Raw genomic sequence first — 19,147 nt, forward strand, 5'->3', positions numbered from 1 at the left:
TCCTGCTACACTAAGGGCTCAGTAAGGCACCAAGACGGCACTGTCTGCTGCTGGTACAGGCCTGTCATCCAGGTTTTGGTTAGTGTTTTAACAGGGTCTTGGGTAGCCCAAGACAGACTCAAATCAGCTCTGCATCCAAGGATCCCTGCTTTCAGGCCAAGGCTAGATCCCCAGATTCCAACCATGTTCAGTTTATGAAGTGCTGGGGATGGATGGAACCCCAGACTTCTTGCATGTTAGGCAAGCACTCCACTGAGGCACATACCCAGCCTCCTCCCATTTTGGGGGAAGTTAAGGCAGAAACCATGTTTTGAAAAAACACCCCCCAAAAGGAATAAAATTAAAACTAAAAGTGAAAAGGGGCTAGAGAGATGACTCAGTGGGTAGAGCACCTTGGCCCTCACAGCTCAGTGACCTAGAATCCCAGCAACATGTGTCCATGCTCTTCAAAGGGCAAAGGTGCGCGCGCGGGCACACACACACACACACACACACACACACACACACACACACACAAAACACCCGTGCACACATAATAAAAATAAATAAAACTCTCAAAAAAAAAAAAAAGCCAGGTGGTAGCAGCACACACCTTTAATCCCAGCACTCAGGAGGCAGAGACAGGTGGATCTCTGAGTTTGAGCCCAGCCTGGTCTACAAGAGCTAGATCCAAGACAGGATCCAAAGCTACAGAGAAACCCTGTCTCGAAAAACCAAAAAAAAAAAAAGATTTTTTTTCTTTTTTCTCTTTCTTTCTTTTTTTTTTTTTTTTTGTTTGTTTTTCGAGGCAGGGTTTCTCTGTAGCTTTGGAGCCTGTCCTAGAGCTAGCTTTAGTAGACCAGGCTGGCCTTGAACTCACAGAGATCCGCCTGCCTCTATCTCCCAAGTGCTGGGATTAAAGGCGTGCGCCACCACCGCCCGGCTAAGAAAAAATCTTAAAAGTCTACCCCACCCCAGGAAAGGTGGAGGGTTCTGGGCCAAGTGTGATCCCAAGGACTCAGCACAATGTGACTCCAAGTGACCTGCGCTGTCTCAAATACCATCTGATCATCATTTATTCTTTTGTTTTTCGAGAGTGGGGTCCTCTGTGCAGCCTTGGCTGCTCTGGAACCTGATGCACAGACCAGTTAGTCTGGTCTTGAACTCAGAGACCCACCTGCCTCTGCCTCTCGAGTACTGGGATTAAAGGCATGTTTCACCACTGCCTGGCTTCACAGTCTCCTGATAATCTATGGGCCAGGTCCAAAAAGGATGACCTAGCAGTCCCAAAGCAGACACTCCAGTGCTTATCACACATGTCCTGGGAACTCCTGACCTGGTGAGGGTAGATGGGGAATCAGCCACACCTGAGTCCAAGAGGCTACCTAGAATCCATCAGATCTGGTTTGAAGCAGCCAGAAGAGGGGACATTTGAGGAGGGCCTGGAGAGATGAGTAAGGTTCAGTCTGGAGGTTTCAGGCAGATCACCAGCCAGAGGGGGTACTGAGCCCAAGTAGGGAGCTGCCCATGAAGGTGGCCGAGAGGGTGGAGAGCGCTTTCATTGGGGCCAAAGAATGCTGGTGACCAAGGTGGCTCCAGGTGACCACCAGAGTGCAGACACTTCCATTCCTGACCATGCAGTCTCTTCCTGATGTTATTCTGGAGGGGCCAAAAAGGCCAGTGTTTGGGGCTGGAGAGATGGCTCAGCAGTTAAGAGTCCACACTGCTCTTCCAGAGGACCTGGGTTCAATTCCCAGCACCCACAACTGTCTGTAACTCCAGTTCCAGGGGATCTGATATCTTCATGCCAATGCACATAAAATAAAGTTAGTAATTTTTAAAAAGACAGTTCTTTCCAGATGGCACATCACTCAAGAGCTGACTGACAGCCCAGCTTGACTGGGGTCGAGCACTAGGGAGGAAGATCAAACTCTGGTCAACTTGGGTTACACAGGCAACCAAAGTACCCAGCTCCACGAGGAAGGAAAAGGAGCTCTGTGGCAGGAATTCACACACCCTTTAAATGTCCCCTAAAATGCTCTTCGAGGACAGGGAGAGAGCTCACGGGGTGAAGGGCTTGCTGCTTAAGCATGAGGACTGGAGTTCAGGTCCCCAGAACGCAGTGACACACGCCCAGCAGACGGGAGGTGAAGGGATGATCATGACACCGGCAAGTTTAGCAGTGAAGAGCCCATCTTAAACAAGGAGGAAGGTAAGGACTCACACCTAAGCTGTCCTCTGACCTCAACACCATACCTAGCACCAGTCTCACTTCTGTTTCGTGTATGGGAGGGAGTGGAGGCCAGAGGAAGGCATAGGATCCCCTAGAACTGGAGTGAGAACAGTGTGAACTGCCAACTCGAGTGTCGTGATTCCAATTCCACTCCTCATAAATATTCATCTCCTTCTCCCTGTAGCCTACTCAATATCCTTACATTAATGTATGTATGTATGTGCTCTGCAAAGAGCTGAACCCGGGGCTTGTCCCTAGCCCCTCAAATGGATTCTAGGCAAGGTCTCTACCACTGAACCATACCCCAGTCCCTTACTGGGGACCCTAGGCAGGAGCCCTAGCACTGAGCCACACCCCCAGCTCCTCATTGGATAATGCTAGGCAAGCTCCTCACTGTTTCACTATATATCCTTAGTACCACACAATTTTGCAAGGAAGAGAGATTTTTTTGTTTGTAACAGGTTGAAACCCCAGATCTGGACTCACCGATAGAGGGACATCTATCCAAGTGAGCATGTGTGCTTCTTTAGTCTTTAAACTGTCCACATCTATCAGATAGTAGCTTGGCATAATTGATAGCTCTGTTATAAAAAAGAACTCAGAGGGGCTGGAGAGACAGTTCAGTGGTCAAGAACACTGCTGTTCTTTCTGAGGATCCAGGTTCAGGTCCCAGAATACACATGGTGGCTCACAATCATCTGTAACTCCAGTTCCGGGCAGACATGCACACTGTGCTCGTATTTACATGAAGGAAAACCATTCATAAACATAAAGATAAATCATCTTGCTGGGACTGATGGTACACTCCTCTAATTTCAGAGGCAGAGGTAGGCGGATCTCTGTGAGCTTGAGACCAGCCTGGTCTACACAGTGAGGTCCAGGACAGTCAGGGCTACATAGATAAACCCTGCCTCAAACAAACAAAGATAAATACATTTTTAATTTAAACTAATAGAAAGAGGAGCTGGAGAGGGTCAGCATTTAAAAGCACTGACTGCTCTTCCAGAGGATCTGGGTTCAATTTCCAGCACCAACATGGTAGCTCATAATCATCTGTAACTTTAGTTCCAAAGCCCAAAGGCACTAGGCACGTAAGTGCTGCATATACACACAAGCAGGCAAAACATCCATACATGGCCAGGCAGTGGTGCATGCCTTTGATCCCAGCACTCAGTCAGAGTGCAGAGTCAGAGGCAGGCGGATCTCTGTGAGTTCGAGACCAGCCTGGTCTACAGTGAGTTCCAGGTCACACTCCCAAGCTACACAGAGAAACCACGTCTCAAAATATAAAAACAAGAAATCACACACACATTTTAATTTAAAAACCGAAGTATAGATTCTGCAAATGAGAAAGCCAAAGCCAGGCATGGTTTGGAGTTCCTTGGGAGACTGAGTGTGGGAAATCACAAGTTCAAGGCCAACGTGGGCCAGAGTTGGTTCAAGGCTAGCCTGTGCTACTTAGTGACGCTCTATCTCAAAATGCAAAGAGAAAGCTGAAGCTGGCTGTGAAAGCTGCAGCCTATGATCCAGGCACTCGAGGCCGGGGCAGGACAGAAACATTCTAGGCTAACTAGGACTACAGAATGACTATTTCAAAATATTAAAAACAAAGTGAGGAGTGTAGCTCAACTGGTAGAATGCTCCCCTAGCACACAGACTCCGGTTCGATCCCAGCACTGCACAGACTCGGGGCAGCATACCTGGAATCCCTAACACTTCAAGTGGAGACAGGAGGATCAGGAGTTTAAGGTCATCATGGCTAAGTCTGGGCGGCATGAGACCCTGTCAGAGAACGAGCGAGCGAGCGAGCGAGCGAGAGAGAGAGAGAGAGAGAGAGTTAGAGAGAGAGAGCACACAACTGAGTGCAACCAGGCAAGGCTTAGTAGAGATCCCTTGCATGAGGTCCTGGTTTCCATTCCCAGTACTAAGGGAGGAAAAAGGCAAAGGCAGACCTACAAAGAGTTCGGGGGCTGGGGACAGTGCTCTGGGACTGTGCCAGAGGCCACTAGACAGACTGCACACTGGTAAGCTTGACTGCGCAACACTCAGGACAGTCACCTACCCATCACAGATAGCATGCAAGTGTGTCAGTCAAGGAGTCTTAAAGCAATTCTCTCGTTCATAAAGAGTCCTCCTTCCTTCCCTCCCTCCTTCCTTCCTTCCCTCCCTCCCTCCTTCCTTCCTTCCTTCCCTCCCGACCGTGCATGGGAGGGTGTCAGCTCTGTAGTCTTGGCTCTGCTGGAACAACTCTGTAAAGGAGGCTAGCTTCAAACTCATAAAGATCTGCCTGCCTCTCCCTCCCAGGTGCCACTGCTGGTATAAGGAATTTCTTGAGTGGGTTTGGGAATGAGTCACTCCTGTCCTGCTCGTGTGGAGCTCTGGTTTGGTGGAGAGGTACACAGGGACAATGGTGAGTGCTTTGACAGAGGCGAGTCTTGTGGAGGCTGGAACTGCAGCAGGGGAGGACGGCTTCCTAGTTAGGATCCAAGATGAGGCAATGGAAGAAGCAGGCAGAAAGGCTTGGTGGGGACTAGGCAGACAGCTGGGAAGGTGGGAAGTAGGAGAATGGGGACCGAGTTCAAGCCATGAAGAAAAGAGGGTCAGGAGTGGCAGGGCCATCTCCCAGAAGGGGCTGCCTGAGGTTTTTGTCCTTCCTGACGGAGGTCTACTTGTGGTCCAGCTTAGACGTATGGGGTGATGCCTTCCCTAAGTGGCTAAACAGGCAGCAGCATCAGAGTGCGTCTGTAATTACCCTCAAAGGGATCTGGGCCAGCCTGGCCCTGCCCTGGAGGACCCTGGGCACCTTCATGGAGAAAATGTGAAAGCCTGGGCCCTGCCCAAAGCCATTCAATGCTTCCAGATTCTGGATTGCCATAAAAATCTCATTGTTTTGACTCCTCCATGGCCAAAATATGGCCATGTGCCATGTAGCTGTGAGGCACTAGAAATAGAGCAGACATGACCCAGTGTATCTGTGTGTGCACGCGTGCCCATGTGCACACACACACATACTCACAGTAGGTGTACCATGGACTACTCTGTGGACTCAGTTCTCTCCTCTCCATCACCTTTCTATGAACCCAGGACTGAACTCTGGTCTCCATGTTTGCACAGCAAGTGGCCTCCTCCTCACCAGCCCCACTTTATTCTGTCTTGTGGGAGACAGGAACTCATGAGGCCCAAGCTTGCACTGAACTTGATTTTAGCTGTGGCTGACCTTGGACATCTGATGACCCCTGCCTTTACTTTTCAGTTCCCAATATTCCCTCTTGATCCCCATTACAAAGGGGAGAAAAAAGGACTGGCTTGTTTGTTCACCCAGACACTTCCAGCTTCATCAAACTCCTGCTAAGGCCTCCCAAGGGCCAGGACCTGCAGAAGGCAGGGCTGAGGATGAGCAGGGTGAAGCCCAGGCCTGAATCCCAAGACCAAGGCAAAGGTCACTACCACAATGACTCTAATGTGGGGCAGGGCAGAGGGAGTCAGCACTCCAACTCCAAGGCCTTCTTCAGGAACCTGCTCCAAAAGAACAGGGATTTGATAGGAGACAGCCCCAGCCCTGCAGCAGTTCCCCTTTGATAAGGCTTCCCTGATCAGGAGGGCAGGACCACGACTCACACAGCCCAGCTTCATTGTCTGTTTTCCCTAGAATCTGTACTTCCTGTTCACAGCCTATTAACTGAGCTCCATGGTATCACTGGACAGAGGGCTTCCTCCCTCCCAAACCTGACCCCAACCTTTATTGTTATTGTTATTATTATTATTTGGTTTTTCAAGACAGGGTTTCTCTGTAGGTTTTGGAGCCTGTCTCTGTAGACCAGGATAGCCTCGAACTCACAGAGATTTGCCTATCTCTGCCTCCCAAGTGCTGGGATTAAAGGCATGAGCCACCACCAACCGGCTCCATCCTTATTTTAAACGAAGATAAACGTGCACCTGTTATAAGCCCAGTGAGGGAGAGGGTTCTGGGGTTGTGCAGTGAGATGTAGAGAGGTGTGAATCAAGCCATGGGTGGTGCAACCCTGAGGTCAGGGGTTGGTTGTGGGTAGAGGTCAGCCTGCTCTCCAGGACAGCCAAGGCTATACAGAGAAGCCCTGTTTCAAAAAACACCAAAAAATAAAAATAAGTAAATAAAAAAGAAACCAAAAATAAGTAAATAAAAAAGGAGAGGATGGTGCACATCGTGAACTCACCCTATTAAATTCTTTGATCATAGAACTGTGCAACCATCGCCAGTGTCTAATCCCAAAATAATCTTTCACACACAAAAAAAGACAGTATGCTTGAGCAATCACTCTCCATCCATCCTAGCCGACCCCACAGCCCCAGTCTTCTCAGCTTCCTCCGTGGTCCAGCCTCTTCTAACATTCCATTCACACAGAACCCTAGGTCTGGCTGTTCTACTTGATAAAGTATCATCGATGTCCACCCTTCTGAATTTATTGTGTGTATGATGTGTGTGGGGGCACAAGTGTGGAGGTCAGAGGACAATTTGTGCCAGTCAGTTCTCTCCTCCTACAAAGTGGTTCCTCAGAAGCCGGGCGGTGGTGGCGCACGCCTTTAATCCCAGCACTCGGGAGGCAGAGGCAGGTGGATCTCTGTGAGTTCGAGGCCAGCCTGGTCTACAAGAGCTAGTTCCAGGACAGGCTCTAAAAAAGCTGCAGAGAAACCCTGTCTCGAAAAACAAAAAAAAAAAAAAAAAAAAAAAAAAAGTGGTTCCCCAGGTCCGCAGACATGGCAACAAACACCTTTACCCACTGAGCCAGCTTGCCCGCCCTGTTATGGTTTTGTTTGTTTGTTTTTGTTTGTTTTGTTTTTTTGAGACAGGGTTTCTCTGTAGCTTTGGAGCCAGTCCTGGAAATCACAGAGATCCGCTTGTCTCTGCTTCCCGAGTGATGGGATTAAAAGTGTGTGCCACCACCACCCAGCTGTTTGTTTTAAGGCAAGTTCTTGTTGTGTGGTTTAGGCTGTGTCCTGCCTCAGTGATGACAAGTGTGAGTCATCATGTCTCTGGAGATGGAACTCAGGAGTCATATGTGCTAGGAAAGTACTCTCTACCTCTCAACTATGCACCTAAATCTTCTATTCACTTGATTGATGGTTTACTGATGAGGTTTCTCTGTGTAGCCCTGGCTGTCCTAGAACTCATTATGTAGACCAGGCTGGTCTCAAACTCACAGAGATCTGCCTGCCTCTGCCTCCTGAGTTCTGGGACTAAAGGCATGTGTCACCACTCCTGGTTGTACATGTCAGTGTTTGCCTGCATGTATGTCTGTGTACTATATGTGTGCAGTGCCTACAGAGGCACTCCAGGAGTCAGAGGCCCCAGAATGAGAGTTACAGATGTTTGTGGTGCTAGTAATCAAAGCCAGGCTCCCTGGAAGAGCAGCCATTGTTCTTACCTGCTAAGCAGTCTCTCTAGATGCCCCCGCTGCAGATAAGGTTCCTCTGTGTAGTCCGTGAACTTGCTCTGCAGACCATATTGGCTTTGAACTCAGAGATCCACTTGTCTCTGCCTCGAATGCTGGAACTACAGTTGTGGGCCACCACCACCTGCCTCAGACCCTACCTTTTATTTTAAGACAGGATGTTTTTACGTTGTTCAAGCTGGTTTTGGACTCACTCTCTAACATCAGGTGACTTTTACATTATGATTACATTCATTTGTATGTGCATGTGTGTAGGTATCCATGTGGCGTCAGAGGACAACTTGTAGTTTTCCCCTTCCACCATGTGACTCCAAGAACTGAACCCACGTCAGGCTTGGCAGCAAGTGCCTCTACCTCCTGAGACATATAGTCAGGCCAAGGCTGACCATGAATTTGAAATCCTCCTGCCTCAGCCTCTGGAATAGCTGGTATGACAGGCGTGAGCTCCAGTCCTGGCTGTTTGCATGTCTTGTCTGACATGGCTCAGGCCACACAGACTCATTCATCCATGAGGACAGCTGTGGTCTGCTCGAAGGCCCTTCTCCCGCTGGGGGCACAGCTGCACAGGCGCACACACTCATTTGTCACTGTGCCCCGGAGCTGTCACAGCTTGAAACACACCAGCCACTCAGCACATGGCTGCTGGGCCCAAAGAGGGGCGATGCTTGGTGCTGCAGCAGAGGCCAGTGGCTGAACCACTCCAAGATCTGAGGTTCTGTCTTTGCTCTGTCCCCTGGCTGTTTCCCAGGGTCCTACAGTGTGACACCTGACTATCTTCTCTTTCCTTCCCCAAACTCTTAACACAAAGTCTCTCTGCAAATCCTTCAAAACTGACATAAAACCTGACCAATCCTTTTGTTGGTGATCTTGTGTGTGTGCCCGGACATATGAATGCATGTGTCCTTGCAGACAGACCAGAAGGTGCGAAATTCCCTAGAACTGGATATAGGCAGTTGTAACCCACCTGATGTGGGTACTAGTTCTCTACAAGTGTTAACTGCTGAACCATCTCTCCAGCCCCCTGGGGTTGCTTTGTTTTGTTTTTCTTTTTGTTTTTCGAGCCACATCTTGCTGTGATTCTAGTCCTCACCACCCCGGTGTTGCAGCTGGCAGATGCTAGGTTGGCAGGTGTACCACGCCAGTGCTTTGCTCTGCCCACATCTCAGCAGTCCCTTTCTCACTCCTTTGGCCACTTCTTGAGCCTGGAGGCCTGTGACACCTTTGATTTGGTTCCCGGCTGCGACCCTAACTTCTTGAGTCTACTCTCACAGCAGCCAGAACAATAATTCAATAGTTTTGATTTTCTACGTGAGACATGGTCATGCCTGAGCCAGCCTCTTCCTGTACTCAGCACCCTCCTGCCAGAACATTCCCAGTGCTATGCACACCATGCCTGTTCTAGAGGAATTAAGCGAGCCACTGCCCTTCTCCGCTCAAAAGCACCATACAGCTCTCAGGCCAGCCACAGAAGGGCCACAGTGCTCAGCATCCCTCAGTCTCCCTGTCTCCTCAATCCTTGCTCATGTCCTGTGCACCTGGTCTAAGCATGCTGCCTGCAACCTCAGGACCTCTGACCACATTATCTCCCTGCATGGACCCTATTTCTCCAGAACACAGCACTTACTCCTTGCTCCTCATTCTGTTTGAGTCCATTCACATGCCAGCCACCATTTGCAACTTTTCTGTCCCAACACTCCTTCTCCACAGCACCAGACACTGGCAGACTACACTGTGTCCCTGTCCCTTCTGTGTACTTTCTATCCCTTCTGAAAGTGGATTTTTGGGTTGTTTTGTCTTGTGGTGCTAGGGATGGAACCCAGGAGCTTGTTCCCACTAGGCCGGTGCTGGACCATCAAGTTATGCCCTCAGCCCTTCATTGGGAGCTGCTGGGCAGGTGCTCTACTGCTGAGCCACAGTCCAAGACTGGAGTTCTACATAGCTGTGACCCCAGCACTTCAAATAGGGACATATACACAGGAGCAATCAAAGATATTTGTCAAATAAAGAAGCAAACAAATCTCTGCAGGCCACATGATGTTAGGAATGGAGCTCAGACACACAAACTAAATCACAAAGGGTGCAGAGGGTGATGCTCCCAATAGTTACCAGAGATAAAGCACACCCATTTATATATAGTTTATTGTCACTTCATATTATGTTCTGCCTGCATGCATGTCTGTGTGAGGCTGTCAGAGGTTCTGGAGTTAGACAGGCATGATCTGCCATGTGGGTGCTGTCATGTGCAGGCTGGTCCTCTGCAAGAGCAGTGCTCCTAACTGCTGAGCCTTCTCTCCAGCCCCAAGTACACCCATTTTTAGCAGGTACCCATGCCAAGATCTATAACCCTTCCTAGCTCTACCTCTTTTCCCCGGGTCCGAAGCATCTCTCATCTAAGGGAATCCACAGCTTCCCACTTGCTGGCACCTCCTGTGCTCACGATCCTGCCCTGAGAAGCATGAAGGAGTTCTTTAGATCCTGCTAATGCTGACAGCAACTACGAGGGCCTCGCCGAGGACCTCATCGCGTGGGCCTCACGCTCCAGCAGCCCTTACGAAGAAGCCATTAGCAGCCTCTCCTGACAGGTGAAGTCCCTTATTCAAGGTCACATAGTGATGGGAGTGAGCTGCAAACACAAAGCCAGGTCTGGCCTACCACATCCATGGATGGGGTGTCTGAAGGCTCCTGGCAGCTCCAGACACCAACATCTGCTCCCAGCAGCCAGCTCAGCCCATCATTACAACACTTCCCAGAAGGGATCATGGTCCCCATATTGCTGTGATAAGCCAAAGAAGGCTCGAATCCAGGCCTGCTCTGTTCCCTGACCCTTTCCTTCGCAGGGCACATACTTCCCCTACCCCTATCTCCCCCAGAGCTTCCAGATGCCTTGCCCTCCTAAGGGGTCTGCCTCTACCATGAACACCATTCCTTCCCAGGCCCTGCTGGTGTCTTGAGTTTCCCAAAGAATCTACACCTATACTCCCTCTTTCCCATATGTGGCCTCTCAAATGCCTTCCATGTCTCCTAAGCAATCTTCCCATTAGAGTTTTTTCATACCTCACCCTCTGCTGTCCCCCATTTCCACTTCTGGTCCTCTGCCCCCTCCCCCCATCATCTCCGTGCTGTCCCTCTGTGTTTCCCATCTTATCATCTATGGGCCTTATGGTGTCACCCCCCACTTATCATATCTGGTTCCTCTGCAGTCCCCCCACTTCCATCACTGGTCCTTCTGTCCCCTCACCTTCTTCTCTGTCCTGCTGCCCCCCCTCCCGCAGTTCTATTTCTGACTCTTCTGGTATTTCCCACTTTATCATCTCTGGTCCCGAGGTGGTTCCCCAACTTCTAGCCCCTGGCCGTGGGTGGTCGTCGGCCTCCCCCTTCTTCAGCGTCCCTGATTTTCTCCACATAGGCTCGGGATAGCACTGAATGACCTACCTAGCCCGTGGCTCTTTTCCCTCCACCTCCGCCCGCCACGTCCGCCCGCGCCGCCCCGGTTCTTCCCACTAGGACACCCCCGCGCTTCCCCGCTCCCTCCGCCCGGTACCCGCGTGACCCCCAGGCCCCGGTCGCGAGCTCACAGTTCCGGATGTCGGAGATGAACACGGCGAGCCCGCGCATGCCATCGCCCTTGGATACAGCCGGCATGATGGCGGAGAACTCGGCTCCAGGCCTGGCCGAACGGACACGGGGCTGGCGGGCGGCACCGGGCGGAAAGGACCCCAGGCGGCGCCGAGGAGCCGGCCGGGGGAGGGCGGGCTGGCGGCGGGCTGGCTGCAGGCCGACGCCCCGCCTCGGACCCGCCCCTGAGGGCTGTCATCCGGGAACTCCCGCCGCTTGCTGGCTGACCGCCCTGCCGCTCACAATAGAACTCCCGCCCTCCTCCCATTCTTATTGGACAACTAGTAAAGACACATGGCGATGATTGGTGCAGCACCGGGCTATTTCCGTTCGGAGCGGGGATGCAGGGGGCGTTGCCCTAGAGACAGGCGGTGTTCGATGACACACGCTGGGACCGCCCCCTGCACGGCAGAGACTGACGCTAATTGGATGGACAGTCTTCTCCCCGACGGGAAGGCGGGACGTAAAAGAGGCTGGGGAAAGCGCCGGAGGAGGCGGAACTTCGAGCAAAGAAGACCAATGGGTGAGGAGATTGAGCCCCGTAAGACTATGCGGATTCGCTGGACGATTTATACTTCCGCCCTCGAAGGGGCGGTTGTGAGGGGATGGGCAGAGGGCGACGACCTATAGAGAAGGAAGGAGAAAGAGGAGCTGTCAGTCGGCTGAGCTGCGATAGGTGGAGCGCTGCCTGCAATTCCCTGCTGCAGAGAGGGGCTGGGCGGAGGCGATGGACCATGAAGTGTCCACTACGCAGGCGCTCCCTCTTCCGCCTCTGCATCCCGGACTGCTTCAGTCGCTGTCTGGGCGCCTAGCTCTTCCCTCTTCCTTCCCTAAAAACACCACCTGGAGCCCTGCGGTGGTGGCTCACGTCTTTAATTCCAGCGCTCGGGAGGCAGAGGCAGGTGGATCTCTGTGAGTTCGTTCAAGGTCAGCCAGAGCTACACAGAGAAACCCTATCTCGAAAAACCAGGAAAATAAATAAATAAATCACCTGGAAAATGACTTGTCTGGAAACCTATCATCCATGAGAGAAGGGACTGCCCCTAAAGGTTCGTCCCATTAAACACTGAGGTCCAGAGAGGTTGAAGGGCTTGCCCAAGACTACACAGCTCAGAGGAAGAAAACTATGGAATTACTATTTTAGTTTTTAAACATTTTAAAATATAGGTTGCAGGTTGCTTTTTTTTTTTTTTTGGTTTTTGTTTTTTGGGGTTTCTTTTGGTTTTTTTTGTTTTTTTGTTTTTTCGAGACAGGGTTTCTCTGTGGCTTTGGAGCCTGTCCTGGTACTAGCTCTTGTAGACCAGGCTGGCCTGGAACTCACAGAGATCCGTCTGCCTCTGCCTCCCGAGTGCTGGGATTAAAGGTGTGTGCCACCACCGCCCGGCTGCTCTTTTTTTCCCCCTCCCTAAACCATAGTGCCTAAGACAGTCTGCATTAAGTGGTCATAAAGTAAAAATTGCTTCCTCCATCAGTTCTGGAAGTCATGCTGGCAAAAACCAGTTACCACCACAGCTGAGGACTGATTGCAAGAAAGGAGAGCCGCCGGATCGCCGATGCCCGGGCTATTGAGAATTTTGTGGCGAAGGGAATTGGGAGGGTCCATTTCTGTTTTATCACCATGAACAAAATGCCACCCCAGACAGACTTCTAATCTCCAACAAACCCAGAATGGGTCTAGGAGATAAGTCCTGTGACCTAGGAAGGGACAACGCCCAGTCCTGGGCAAAAGGCAATTACTCTGAGTTCAAGGCTAGCTTGATCAGTGTAGAGTTCCAGGACTACCACAGTTACAAAGAGAGTCCCTGTCTCAAAAAGAAAAAGAAAAAAAGAAAGGAGAAAGGAAGGAAGGAAGGAAGGAAGGAAGGAAGGAAGGAAGGAAGGAAGGAAGGAAGGAAGAAAAAGAAAGAAAGAAAAGATAAGTTAAGAATGTAGCCTTGAGGGGGCTGGAGAGATGGCTCAGAGGTTAAGAGCATTGCCTGTTCTTCCAAAGGTCCTGAGTTCAATTCCCAGCAACCACATGGTGGCTCACAACCATCTGTAAAGGGGTCTGGTGCCCTCTTCTGGCCTGCAGGCATACACACAGACAGAATATTCTTTACATAATAAAATAAATAAATATTAAAAAAAAAAGAATGTAGCCTTGAGCCGGGCGGTGGTGGCGCACGCCTTTAATCCCAGCACTCGGGAGGCAGAGGCAGGCGGATCTCTGTGAGTTCGAGACCAGCCTGGTCTACAAGAGCTAGTTCCAGGACAGGCTCCAAAGCCACAGAGAAACCCTGTCTCGAAAAACCAAAAAAAAAAAAAAAAAAAAAAAAAAAAAAAAAAAAAAAAAAAGAATGTAGCCTTGAATCCCCCAGAAAGAAAGAAAGAAAGAAAGAAAGAAAGAAAGAAAGAAAGAAAGAAAGAAAGAAAGAAAAGTTAAGAATGTAGCCTTGAATTCCCCAGTGAAGGACAGGGGGTCTGGGGGTGTGGCTCAGGGGTAGAGCTTCTGCCTGGAAATCCCAAGTGGTTGGGGTATGATCTGAGATAAAGCCCCTGTCTTGCGGTGGTGCTGGTGCTGGTGCACACCTTTAATACGCCTTTAATGCCAGCACTCGGCAGGAGAGGCAGGCAGGTCTCTGTGAGTTCGAGGCCAGCCTGGTCTACAAAACTAAACTAAACTAAAAAACAAACAAAAGTCCCTGCCTAGAATCCCCCATTGAGGGGCTGGGGTGTGGCTCAGTGGTAGATCCCTGCCTAGAATCCCCCAGTGGGGGGCTGGGGTGTGGCTCAGTGGTAGAGCCCCTGCCTAGAATCCCTCAGTGGGGGGCTGGGAGTTGGCTCAGTGGTAGAGCCCTGCCTAGAATCCCCCAGTGAGGGGCTGGGGTTGGTTCAGTGGTAGAGCACTTGCCTCTAATACACCAAATGCTGGGTTCAATCCCCAGTATTGCCAAAAAAAGAACAATTCAGAATGTCTGTTTTCTGGAGCGCTTCTAAATACTAAAGGCACTTAAGGACACAGATGAGCAGTGGAAATTGAATTAATCCTCCATGGAAGTATGTGAAGAAGGAACCTAAAGTGTCCCAAGAATATCCAAAACCTGTCCCTAGTTAACTAGTAGAATATCGCTTCTAATTCTCTGCTTAGGCAGCCTGGTAGAGACAAGTGGAGTGACTGAGTTCTGGGTATAAAGAAAGGCCTTCCTGTTTCCAGGGTCCCTCCAGGGTAGACGGGAGCACACATCCACAGAGACAGAGTCACTATGTACACCAGGTGGGCCTGGAATCACAGAGATCCACCCACCTCTGCCTCCACTCCCAGCTCACAGGCTCACTTTCTGAGGCCCAGCAGGTGGCAAGGGAAGGAGCCCGGTCGGCTTTCTACCAAACCCAGCAGTGCCATCTATCGGAAGCACAGCTTAGAGTCAGCGTTGAGAAACCAGGCCCATTCTTCAATAGGAGAAACATATGATGCCTGATCTCTGGATGTTGAAGTGATGTCGTCAAAAAACCCTGTGGTGCTGTGCTATCCTGTTAGGAGCCATCCTTCACCTGAATCCCCTGCCCCCAATATTTTGGGCTTGCTCTCTCAGTGAACAGAACACATCCCTATGAAAGAGGCCCCGTGTGCTTTGCATTCTCCACCAATAGAATCTAATCTATTCTTACAATTCCCTTATCAGCTCAGGCCCTAGCCAGGAAAACCCTTTACTGGGGGAGGAGTCGAGACAGGGTTTCCTCTGTACAGCCCTGGCTGTCCTGAAACGCACTCTGTAGACCAGGCTGGCCTTGAGCTCAGAGGTCCTCCTCCTCTGCCTCCTGAGTGCTGGGATTAAAAGGGTGCACTACCCCCTGCTTAAAGTTCATTCTTCTTTTTTTCTTTTTCCTTTTTTTGGTTCTTTTATGGGGGTTTGTTTTTGTTTTTGTTTTTTAAGACAGGGTTTATCTGTGTGTAGCCCTGGCTGTACTGGAACTCGATTTGTAGACCAGGCTGCCCTCAAACTCAGAGATCCACCTGTCTCTGCCTCCAGAGTGCTGGGATTAAAGGTGTGTGCCACCCTATCCAGGCAGAATTCATTCTTATTGTAAAGATCACAGGTGTTTTGCTAATTTGCAAGGGAATTTCGGTGTGGCTAAATCATGAAATCGGTCCTTGGATGGCCTGAGTCAGCACCTAAAAATATGGTACTGTTTTGAGTTTTTGTAAACGCAAATTTCTGTCCCACCCAATCCCATAGTCATTCAATTCCCCCCACCAAAAAATTACAGGGGCTTATATTAATTATAAACTGTTCGGTCTACTAGCTCAGGCTTATTATTTACTAGATCTTACAACTTAAATACACAATTCTTGTCTATGTATAGCCCCATGGTTGGTACCTTTTACCAGTAAGCCATTCTCACCTTGGTTCCTCTGTATCTGGTTGGTGACTGCGTGTCTGTTTTTTGTCTTCCCAGAATTCTCCTAGTCTGGTTGCCCCACCTATACTTTCTGCCTGGCTACTGGCCAATCAATGTTTTATTAAACCAATATGAGTGACAACTCTTTACAGTGTACAAAAGCATTTCCCACACCAAGTTTTATTCTTCACCTCTCACAGATCCTCTCTCCCCTGGCCATGAAGACTGGGGTGGGCGGTCCCTGACAGTCATCCTCAGAATTGGCCTATGTGCCTGTTGCAAAGATTCATTGTCACCCTTGTGTGACAGTAGGGATGTCCACTGAAAGTAGAATAGGAGGGACTCATGTAATTTCTATGTATACCTGCCAAATTTCCAACAAAATAACAAGAACCAGGGGGAATTAACTCCTTTGGTAATACGGGTGTCCCTATGAACAATGAGGTCCTGCCCCAGCCATTGGAAATCCTCTGTGAAGGTGTTAGGACACTGTGCCATTCCAGAGCAGCCACTCTACACACTGGCTGACCCCTCCAGATGGTGGAGTTGCAGGAAACAGCCAGAGAGGCTCTCAGGCCTAGGAAATGACCTAAACTCAAAATTCCAAGTACAACTAGTTGTGGTAGAACCGGCCCATCTTCTCAGCTGCTCGGGAAACTGGCAAAAGGATTGCCATGAGTCCGATTCCATCTTCAACTGTGTAATGAGACCTTGACTCAAAACAAACTGGCCAGCAAGGTGGCTTATCAGGTAGTCAGGTGCTTCTTGACAAGGGCAATCACCTGTGTTTGACCCCCGGAACCTAATGGTACAAGAAGGAAAACGAGTTCCCACTAGCTGTCATCTGGTCCCCACACCATGGACTGGCGTGCACACATAATAGATGTATTTTAAGGGATTTATCTTCATTTTTATTTTATATGTGTCAGTATTTTGACTACATGTATGTCTGTGTGTGTGGGTGTTGGATCCCCTGGAACTGGAGTTACGGTTGTGACCTGCCATGTGGGTGCTGGGGATTGAACCCAGGTGGTCTGGAAGAGCACCCAGTACTCTCAACTGCTAAGCCATCTTTTCAGCCCCATAAATAAAAAGTAGTTTAAAACCCAGAAAAGACTAGGCATGATGGCACACACCTTTAAACTCAGCACTTTGGAGGCAAAGACAGGCATATCTTTGTGAATTTGAGGCCAGCCAGGATTACATAATGGGAGCCTGTCTTAAAAAAAATCAAGCAAATGGGCTGGAGAGATGGCTCAGTGGTTAAGAGCATTAACTGCTCATCCAGGGGGCGAAACTGTCTATAATTCCCTTCCTAGGGGTTGATACCCTTACACAGACACACATGCAGGCAAAACACCAATGCACATAAACAAAACAAAACAAGGGGTTTGGAGAGAGAGCAGTGAAAAGCACTGGCTGCTCTTCCAGACGACTGGGGGCTCAGTTCCCAGCACCAACATGGCAGCTCACAGCTGTCTGTATAACTCCAGTTCCAGGAGATCTGACATCCTCACACATCCTCACACAGAAACACATGCACAGGAGACACCAGTGCACACAAAATCAAGCATACAGACTGGGGAGATGGTTCAGTCATTAGGAGCACTGGCTACTTTTCCAGGTGACCCGGGTTCGAGTCCCAGAACCCACACAACAGCTAACAACTGTCTGCAACTCCAGTTCCAGGGTATCTGACACCTTCTGGCCTCTCTAGGCACTGGGCACACATGCTACACACAGACATACATTCAGGAAAAACACCCATACACATCAGTGAGTTAATTAAAAAGCTAGATGTAGGGGCTGGAGAGATGGCTCAGTGGTTAAAAGCACTGACTGCTCTTCCAGAGGACCTGAGTTCAATTCCCAGTACCCACATGGTGGCTCACAACCATCTATAACAAGATCTGATGCCTTCTTCTGGCCTGCAGGCATATGTGCAGATAGAATACTGTGTACAAAATTAAATAAATCTTTAAAAAAAAAAACAAAAAACTAGACCATTCTCACAAGGACCATCCTCACACTTTATTTCACTCTGAGTACTCAAATAGTATCATCCCTAAGTCTTCGTACTGGTTGGCTTCAAACTATGTAGCTGAGGATGACCCTAAACTCATGATCTTGCTCCCTCCAGATCCCCAGTGATGGGGTGGAACCCAGGGCTTCATGAGAGTGCCCGAGCAGGTATTCTAACAGCAGAGCTGGTCTTCCTGAGACTCTTTTTATTTATTTATTTATTTATTTATTTATTTATTTATTTATTTATTTATTATGTATACAATAATCTGTCTGTTTGTATGTCTGCAAGCCAGAAGAGGGCACCAGACCCCATTACAGATGGTTGTGAGCCACCATGTGGTTGCTGGGAATTGAACTCAGGACCTTTGGAAGAGCAGGCAATGCTCTTAACCTCTGAGCCATCTCTCCAGCCTTCTTCCTGAGACTCTTAGCAGTTTGTCGGCATCCACTATTTATTTATTTATCTTGGTTTTTAGAGACAGAGTTTCTCTGTGTAACAACCCTGGCTGCCTTGCACCCTGTAGACCAGGTCAGCCTCGAACTTGAGACATGCATCTGCCTCTGCTTCTGGAGTGCTGGGATTAAACGCATATGCCACAACTGCCTGGCTTGGGTTCTTTTTTTTTTTTTCTCTCATGGTTTATTTTTTTTTATATTTAAAAATTTCCAACTCCTTCCCTCCTCCTCCCCCCTCCCTCCGCTCCTCCTCCCCCTTCCCTCTCCTCCTTCTTCCCCTTCCCTCCCCTTCCCTCCACCCATACCTCCCCTCCCTCCCTCTCAAGGCCAAGGAGCCATCAGGGTTCCCCACTCTATGCTAAGTCCAAGGTCCTCCCAACTCCCCCCAGGTCCAGGAAGGTGATCAACCAAGCTGAGAAGGCTCCCACAGAGCCCGTCCATGCAGAAGAATCAGAGCCCAGCGCCATTGTCCTTTGCTTCTCAGTCAGCCCCCGCTGTTGGCCACATTCAGAGAGACGGGTTTGGTCGCATGATCCATCAGTCCCATTCCAACTGGAGTTGGTGATCTCCCTTTAGTTCTGTCCCACCGTCTCCATGAGTGAACGCACCCCTCACATTCCTGACTTTCTCCCTCATGTTCTCGCTCCTTCTGCTCCTCATCAGGACCTTGGGAGCTCAGTCTAGTGCTCCAATGTGGGGCTCAGTCACCTTCACCATCTGTCGCCAGCTGGAGGTTCCCTCACAGTCCTGACTTTCTTTCTCATGTTCTCTCTCCTTCTGCTCCTCATCAGGACCTTGGGAGCTCAGTCCGGTGCTCCAAGGTGGGGCTCTGTCATTTTCTTCATCTATCGTCAGGTGGAGGTTCTATGGTGATATGCAAGAAATTCATCAGTATGGCTATAGGAACTGGCCTTTTCAGGCTCCCTCTCCTCAGCTGCCCAAGGAACTAACTGGGGGCGTCTCCCTGGAAACCTGGGAACCCCTCTAGGGTCAAGTCTCTTGACAACCCTCAGGTAGCTCCTTAAATTAA

General features: G+C 49.8%; 1 protein-coding gene across 1 annotated transcript in view; it reads right to left on the reverse strand.

The window, feature by feature from the left end:
* The window catches only part of Ap2a1 (adaptor related protein complex 2 subunit alpha 1), a 29,060-nt gene extending 17,647 nt beyond the window's left edge, over positions 1-11,413 (reverse strand). The window contains exon 1 of the mRNA XM_038313604.1: positions 11,217-11,413. Coding sequence (XP_038169532.1) covers positions 11,217-11,283 — 67 coding nt within the window. The 5' untranslated portion in view covers positions 11,284-11,413. The remainder of the gene's footprint in view (positions 1-11,216) is intronic.
* Positions 11,414-19,147: the final 7,734 nt, after the last annotated feature.

Source organism: Arvicola amphibius, chromosome 12 (genome assembly GCF_903992535.2).
Source record: "Arvicola amphibius chromosome 12, mArvAmp1.2, whole genome shotgun sequence".
In the NCBI taxonomy this organism is placed as follows: domain Eukaryota; kingdom Metazoa; phylum Chordata; class Mammalia; order Rodentia; family Cricetidae; genus Arvicola; species Arvicola amphibius.